We start from the raw sequence: 7,577 nt of genomic DNA on the forward strand, positions 1-7,577 counted from the left end.
TCTGTGCCGAGAGCAGCCATCTTCTGCATTTTAGCTCTTCGGGAGGCAAGAAATGAGATTTCTCCTGGGAATACCCAAGAGAAATACCTATACCTCTTGTGAGCATGGCCGGGGCTGACCCCGCAGACCCAGGGAACCCCCTCCTGCACTGGGAGAGCCCGGGGGCAAGCCCAGCCCGCGGCACTGCTGCGAGGAGAGATGCTGTGCCAGGCAGTGGGACTCCCCCGAGGAGATTTAACACCCGGGGGGGCTTTTCTCCTCCCCGTCTCCCCCAGGACTCTGCCTTCGTGGCCCTGGCACAGAAATGGCAAACCCCCCACTGGTGTAAGAGCAAGGATGTATTTATTTACATTAGTGCACGACAGGATTAACCATTACCTTGTGCTACGCGGCGATTGTCACGTGCAGTACGAATGAAGAGATACAAAAGACCTTTTATTTAGCCACTGCGTTTGCCTGTCGTAATTTCGGACTGACCTTTTTTCTTGATGTGAACAGGAGCTTTTTGCCTTTGTAGCTCTTTGACTCCTGTTGCAGATGCCTGATTCCAAGCGCTAATCCTGTGTTCAGATCTTGCCTGCGACCCCCCTCCTCTTGCGTTTGCAAAGGCAGCGGTTGCTTAGAGCCGCTCTTAGTTCAGACACGAAGGCAAGTCCCAGCCTCTCGCTGCCCTACCTGGTAGGGTTTTGCTTGCAAAAAAGGTGTCACAACTGCAGCTCTTCCGCCAGCTTTCCCGGCTGAGCTCCCGGCGTCTTCTGGTGTTTCTCTCCAAGAGAGGAAAGCGTCAGAAAATCCTTCCCTTGTCATGAAGCAAAGCCAGGGGTTACACACAGGGAGGAAGCAGCTTGAAGGAAGGGCCAGGCAGGCGGCTTCTAAAGCTTCAAAGGTGGCAAAATATTTCAAAATAAATGCGTGCATGTGATGCAGTTTTATATTTAACAGGATGACTTTGAGCACCCAGGACGCCTTCCATTTTTGCTTTAAAAAGCTACAAAGCCAGGTGCAAAGAGGGGGAGGGTGGGGTGGGTGGGAAATGGGGAGATCAAAGTGCCTGTAACACTGCGGTGGTGGTGGTGGTGGTCATGGGACCCCTGATCCCGGAGCAGGACCCCGTGTATTCAGGGATATGCAAAAGAGATTGTCTCCGCCTCAGGGAACCTATAGCTAAGGCTTAAGATTAAAAGTTGGGCTTTTTTCATTTCTGCTTCACGCTTGTGTGAACTTCACTTTAGGCCTCAAATCTGCTTTTCTTGAAATTGGTCTCGAAATTGCTATTGACTTTAAATGCTGCAAGATCTCACCCATAAATTCTCCTTCTCCCATCTGTAAAATGAGGATGGCAGGATTTCTGTGCCATCTGTGGTGCTGTGAAGCTGAAAACAATCATCCTTTATAAAGTGCTTTGAGCTCAAATGGGAGGTTCTGTGTAAAGGGGAGGCTTTGCGGGATGAAATGTTCCTTAATGTTCCAGTTGCATCTGATATCTGAACCAGGGGCTGGGTTAGAAGTTTTGGAAGAACATTCTGGTGATGCAGAGGTAGTGCTCCAGCTGCTAAATGTCTTGGTTTATTTGTGTTGTTCAAAAGCTCCTGTTTATCGTCACAAAATTAAGGGACAGAGAAACCAATGGCTGCACGTCCCCAAAAAATCAGTAGCCTACATCCGCGTTCACCTTGAGCACCTCTGATCTTAACAGCCACGATTCTCAGAGACGGTGTGACTCTGGCCACCAGCGGGTGATTTAGCAGCACATGCGTTGTAAATAGGAAACTCGGAGCCACAGCCGCAGGCGTTAGGCCTTTCCGAGTGCAATAGGATGCATCTGATGGGAACAAAAGGATGTTCGTTTTCAGCCAGTTTTGCAGGGCGTAGAAGGGAAGCTGCCTAACCTTTGCCCCAAGAGCCACATTTGCCTTATATTTGTATAAAGCTGAGGGCCAAATTGGTGCAACAAAGAGCAGATTGTGGCCAAGCACAGCATTTTAAGATTAAATAGTGCGGTTCCCAGCGAGTAATGCAAAGCACGTGTGGCAAGTCGGTTGCAGTTGCTCGGGCTGAGCTAAGGCACGGCTCCGGTCAAGCACCGCTGACAGAGCCACTGGTTTCTCCTTTTGCAGACACAAGCCACCAGACCCGCTCCGTCTCCAGCCGCCCCTATTACAGTTTGCCCAACAGCAGCCATGAGAGACGCTCGGTCCTCGCTATCACGGAGCCGCCGCGTTTCCACTCCCAAGCCAAAGGCAAGAACGTGCGTCTGGACGCTCACTCCCGCAAGGCCACGCGGAGGAACAGTTTCTGCAACGGGGTCACCTTCACCAACCGGCCCATCCACCTCTACGAGAAAGTCAGGCTGAAGCTGGTGGCTGTGCATCACGGCTGGAGCGGGGCCCTACGCTTCGGCTTCACCGTTCACGACCCATCGCAGATGAGCTCTGACGAGATACCAAAGTACGCCTGCCCGGACCTAGTGACCCGACCCGGATACTGGGCCAAAGCTTTGCCAGAGAGGTTTGCTGTGAGAGACAATATCTTGGCCTTCTGGGTTGACCGTCATGGGAGAGTCTTCTACAGTATTAATGACGAGGAGCCAATATTGTTTCACTGTGGTATTAAAGTTTCCGGTCCTCTCTGGGCGCTCATAGACGTCTATGGAATTACCCATGAAGTGCAAATACTAGGTAAGTGTGTATTTTGGCCCATGGTTTGCTCTTCTGGTTGCTCTTTCCCCGAAGGCATGATCATGGAGAAAAGATGCATGATCTATCTGGTTGATCATTTCTATGGGACACTTAAGAAAACTAATTTACTGTTGGTTTTGCACTTCAAATTAACCATTTTTCTTTTGCCAGCAGTGGGGATCCAGAAAGCAATATATGTCAGAGAAGTCAGTGATGGAAAGTCCTAAGGCTGTGCATTACAGCAGCCATGTGAGGGGCTAGATGGAAATCTTTACGTGTAACTTAACCCAGCTTTTTCTGAGCTAGATGTGCTGCTATGGCATGGAAAAACATGGTGCAAGGTCCCAGGGACTGAGGAGACAAAGGCGACCAGCTCTAGTTTCCCCTTTTCTTTGCCAGCTACCAGTTACTGCCAGTCCACTGGAAAACTACGACCCATTCCCCAAGAGTTTCCTGGCCAGTTTCCCAGCCCCTCTCTCAACTCTTGGCCTTGGTCCCCACCTAGACAGGCAGTTTAACCAGCTGTGTTTGCAGATGTAACCCCACTTACCCTTCCCTTATACATGGGCATCACTGTATGTCTGCAAAGCACCGGCTGCAGCGCAGGATGCAGCCCCGCCAGCTGAAGAGTGATGAGAAAATGTAGCACGAGCTCCCGTGTGCTTCGGGATCCTTGCCACCGCATGCCTCATCTCCCCTCACCCCTAAGCAGATCGCTGCATTCAGGTGGTGCCTGGCTGATTTACAAGCATCATCCTTGGGGAGGGCTGCAAGAGGGGAAGAATTTGTTCCCGTTAGCAAACTGAGCCGATTGCCATGGAATGACTTTCCTTTTGTGACTTTTATGGCATTGAAATTTCAAATGAATTCAGTGTTAGATGGAGTGTTTTGAATTGGTCTACACCACGGGGAATCCTTTTAAAATACAAGAGCGTTGCCCTTTCCCAGAAGCTCCTAAGAGCTGATTTAGTTTTAACAGCCAAGCTAAGCTGCACCTGCTCGAGGGGATGGTGCCTCCCTCCTCACGCTGAACAGACACCAGCGATAAGCTGTGAAATGGTTAGTCCAGTGGGCAGGCAGCTCCATCGCATATTCTTCTGAGTGGTACCAATTATTTTACAGCCGAGAAGGCTACACATAAACAACACTTTGCCCTGCCTGCTCTGCCTCAAATGTGTAATTAAACCTTACCAGTAGCTTATCCCGTAATTGCAATTGCGATGCACTCCAGCCTCTGGTGCTCATCACAGAGGTGAAGGAGCGTTTGCTGTTTTGGACAGTGCAGCTGCTTCACCAGAGCAGTCCTTCTTCCTCATTAGATTATAGTTAGAAAAATAAAATGCAGCTTATTTCTGCCCCCAGCCCCCAGTCCTGCCCGCGGCATCCAAGTGTGCAGGGTGAAAGTCTCAGCTGAGGGCACCTGTACTCTGATTATTTTTTTAATCAAAGTACCAAGCCCCACAAACTGCACCAGGAGTCAGGGCAATGCTCAGCCATCTGGGGCACCAGGGGACCCAGCCTCCTTGCTACAGATGGGTGGTGTCAAAGCGGACATGTTTGTCTCTCTGTCTCTTCCTCCCAAAATTTTGCAAGTCGAGAAAGCTGTGAAATACAGCCCAAACACAGATGCACAAAATGCATCTTTCGGCATCATGAAGCTTGGATGTGTCTTACTCTTCTGTGGGAGCATTTCTTGCCAGGTACCCTGTGCTTGCTAGAAGCATCTGCTTCAGCCATCAGCCTACACCAGTGGCCTCTCCTGCATGGGCTTCTGAGCAAAGGCAGCCTCTGCTTTGCAGCTGCTGGATGGATTTGGGTGTTTTTCCTTCTTTGGTAAAAGCCTGGTGATTTTCTCCTCCAAGCAGGCAGTGTTGGTGCTGGGATGCTTCTCCCCTCTCCATCTTTGCGAAGACCAGGAGTCTGCTTCATTCATGCACACTTTTAACTTCCATGTGCTTCGACTTTGCTCAGCTGGTTAATGCCTTACCTTTGGAGTGCAGCGTCCAAGCCACTCTGGGCAGTGCTGGAGGTAGAAGGAAGGGCGCTCCCGAGCCTCCCCACACCTTTAAATCCCTGCCCTGGCACAGACGAGGTGAAAATCTGGGAAATGGATTAAGAATCAGCATCCTGACCTTCCCTTTGCTGTGAAAGGGGAGAACAACTCTCTAACTGTAAAAATTGTCTTTGTAACACCTGCAGCAAGTAGCTTTTGTGACAAGCTCTCAATTCAAAATCTCTGCAGTGGTGTGAACACCCCTGAGATATGAGGCTTGAAATCTTCATGTAAAATGACCTCTCTTGGACACACCTGTGCCTAGACACCTCACAGCTGTAAGGCAATGACAAGCAGTGTGAAAGGAATATCTATGCATGCTTGTGCTCCTTTGCCCATCACTATGTTGCAGATTTGGCTTGCAAAAGACCTTTGGACAACACGATATTGAGATGTTTCCTTCTTTTACGGAGCACCCTCAAAGCTATTAGTCCCCTCTACTTGAGAAAGCTGTAGGACCACACTGGTTTACAGCTTTTCCCAGTTCACCAGTGCAAGGAGCTTCCGGATTACATGGGTACTTCATAACACGTGTTTTTCCTCAGCTAGTGCCAAGATACACCCATTTCTCTGCCTGCTCCACAGGAGACTCTCCACCGATAGCCCTTCATTAGTGGTTGACCTCTGGCTAATTTTTCCATTGTTTTTCCATTCAGAGGAACAGAATTCAGATAATCTGTAGGCTGAAATAATAACAATTGTAACTGTAAAAGTAGGCAATTGTATCTTGACTCTAATGTCCCTTATCACTGGGTTTATCTTACAGATAGCATGTTTGCAGAGACCATGACCACTGCCCGTCTCAGCACTGCCCGTCTCAGCACTTGCCTTCCGCAGAGCAACCATGATTCAGCCAACTTCAATAACAACGAACTGGAGAATAACCAAGTGGTGGCCAAAATTGCAAACCTAAACCTAAGTCGGGTTCCAGGAATTGCGACAGACAACCACATCATCCCCTGTTGCCCAAACCGACGGCAGCGTGCCCAGGGGGTCCCAGCCTTCCTGGACACAGACCTGCGATTCCACCCCACCCGTGGACCTGACATTACCTTTTCTCAGGACCGGATGGTTGCATGCACCAACTGGCAAGAAAGCAATAGGACTTTAGTGTTTTCTGACCGGCCTTTGCACATCGGTGAAAGCCTCTTTGTGGAAGTAGGACATCTTGGGTTGCCATACTATGGGGCCCTTTCATTTGGCATCACTTCTTGTGATCCAAGTACTTTACGGACAAATGAGCTTCCTGCAGATCCAGACTTTCTCTTGGACCGCAAGGAGTACTGGGTGGTTTACCGAGCGTTCCCGGTCCTCAACAGCGGCGACATTCTCAGTTTCATGGTCTTGCCGAACGGAGAGGTGCACCATGGGGTGAATGGAGCCAGCCGAGGAATGCTAATGTGCGTGGACACCTCACAGTCTCTCTGGGTGTTTTTTACAATCCACGGTGTAATCAACCAGCTCAAAATACTGGGTGAGTGCAGCCAAAAGAAATGATAATGTGGAGCGCCTGGTTGGTGAAGTTTCCTGGGCTGGAACAGGAGCTACAGGTTTGCATTCGCAGTGTTGCCTTTAGCAGGTGGTCACTGAAGTCAGGAAGCGGCTCCTGATCTCACCTTGTGTTTGCAAACAAGACTGAGGGAGACATGGTAGCTGTCACATAGATGTATGCAGCCTATATAAGTCCCCCAGAAAAGGATGAGACTTGAGAGAGAGAAAATAAGCAGCAGGTAGGGAGGCAGGGATTGCTGGGGGTGGGGACAGCTGGTTTTCAGAGGGTTTGTTTTTAAAAGGGATTTTTTATAAACCCACTATTCCAGCCAACAGGTATTAAACTCCTGCCTTGGTAAGGGCGATGATTTTTGTGAGCACAGCTCTGGTTTAAGCACGTGTGTTGCTGATGGGCGTAATCGCTCCCCAAGCACTGCCACAGCTCGGGTATCAGATGTCGCTTTTGATCTATTGCTGGTGACCACTTACAGTGCTTCTCCTTTCCTCTTGTTAAGGATTCTGTCAGAAAAGTGGATGTTGATGACTTTGTAAAGCAGGTTTTTCTCATTTAAAGCAACGCCCTTTCCCAGCTGCCCCTGATCTGCAGTTAGACAGTGATAGCTTGAGGCCGCTGCTGCTGGAGAGATCGGGACCACAGGGAAGTGACTTTACACCCCAAATGATGGCTGTCAGATAACCTGGTGCCCGCCTTGCTGAAGCACTGAACAGAAATTTAAAATGGCATAGCGAGGTCCAGGCCCTGGAGGTCCCATCCAAAATCATGCACTTGTATCGTTACTAAGGGGCAGCACTTCACGCAGCAGCCGGACTTTCTCCTAAAGCACCCTGCGCACGTGGGGTGGAGCTGAGGGGCGTTCAGCTGGGGTTTGGGTGTCCGTCGGCCCGGCGGCGGGCTCAGCTCTCTCCTGTGTTTGCAGGCACTGTGCAGTCCAGCCCAGTGACCGTCTCTCCCTCAGGATCCCCCGGCGGCTCGCAGTACGACAGCGACTCGGACATGGCCTTCAGCGTCAACAGGTCGTCGTCTGCTTCAGAGTCATCGCTCGGTAAGGAGAGCCCAGCCCTCGGCACCCGGCTGCGCCGAGACAGGAATCCCGGCTGGTAGACGATGCTGGGGCTACGCAAGACAGCAGGGCAAGGTTACGGGAGAGGTGTTACATCTCCTGCGAGGCCAATAGAAATAATTGGAAGAAAACACGAAGCGGTGGGAAGATTTTCACGGCCTGAAGAAGGGCTGCGTGTTGCTTCCCGCTTTGTCAGTCTGTCTAATGACAGTGGTGCCTGCGGGGCTGCCCTGGCTGCAGCAGCAGTGCTGCAGTAGTGGGGGGGGCAGGATC

At 50.5% G+C, this 7,577-nt stretch overlaps 1 protein-coding gene across 1 annotated transcript in view; it reads left to right on the top strand.

Moving 5' to 3' along the window:
• Nucleotides 1-2,117: 2,117 nt before the first annotated feature.
• The window catches only part of NEURL1B (neuralized E3 ubiquitin protein ligase 1B), a gene marked incomplete at its 5' end in the record, with an annotated part of 6,256 nt that continues 796 nt past the window's right edge, over nucleotides 2,118-7,577 (top strand). The window contains 3 exons of the mRNA XM_009586460.1: nucleotides 2,118-2,678; nucleotides 5,498-6,205; nucleotides 7,161-7,286. Coding sequence (XP_009584755.1) covers nucleotides 2,118-2,678; nucleotides 5,498-6,205; nucleotides 7,161-7,286 — 1,395 coding nt within the window. The remainder of the gene's footprint in view (nucleotides 2,679-5,497; nucleotides 6,206-7,160; nucleotides 7,287-7,577) is intronic.

The sequence above is a fragment of the Fulmarus glacialis genome, unplaced genomic scaffold, assembly GCF_000690835.1.
Source record: "Fulmarus glacialis isolate BGI_N327 unplaced genomic scaffold, ASM69083v1 scaffold10141, whole genome shotgun sequence".
In the NCBI taxonomy this organism is placed as follows: Eukaryota; Metazoa; Chordata; class Aves; order Procellariiformes; family Procellariidae; genus Fulmarus; species Fulmarus glacialis.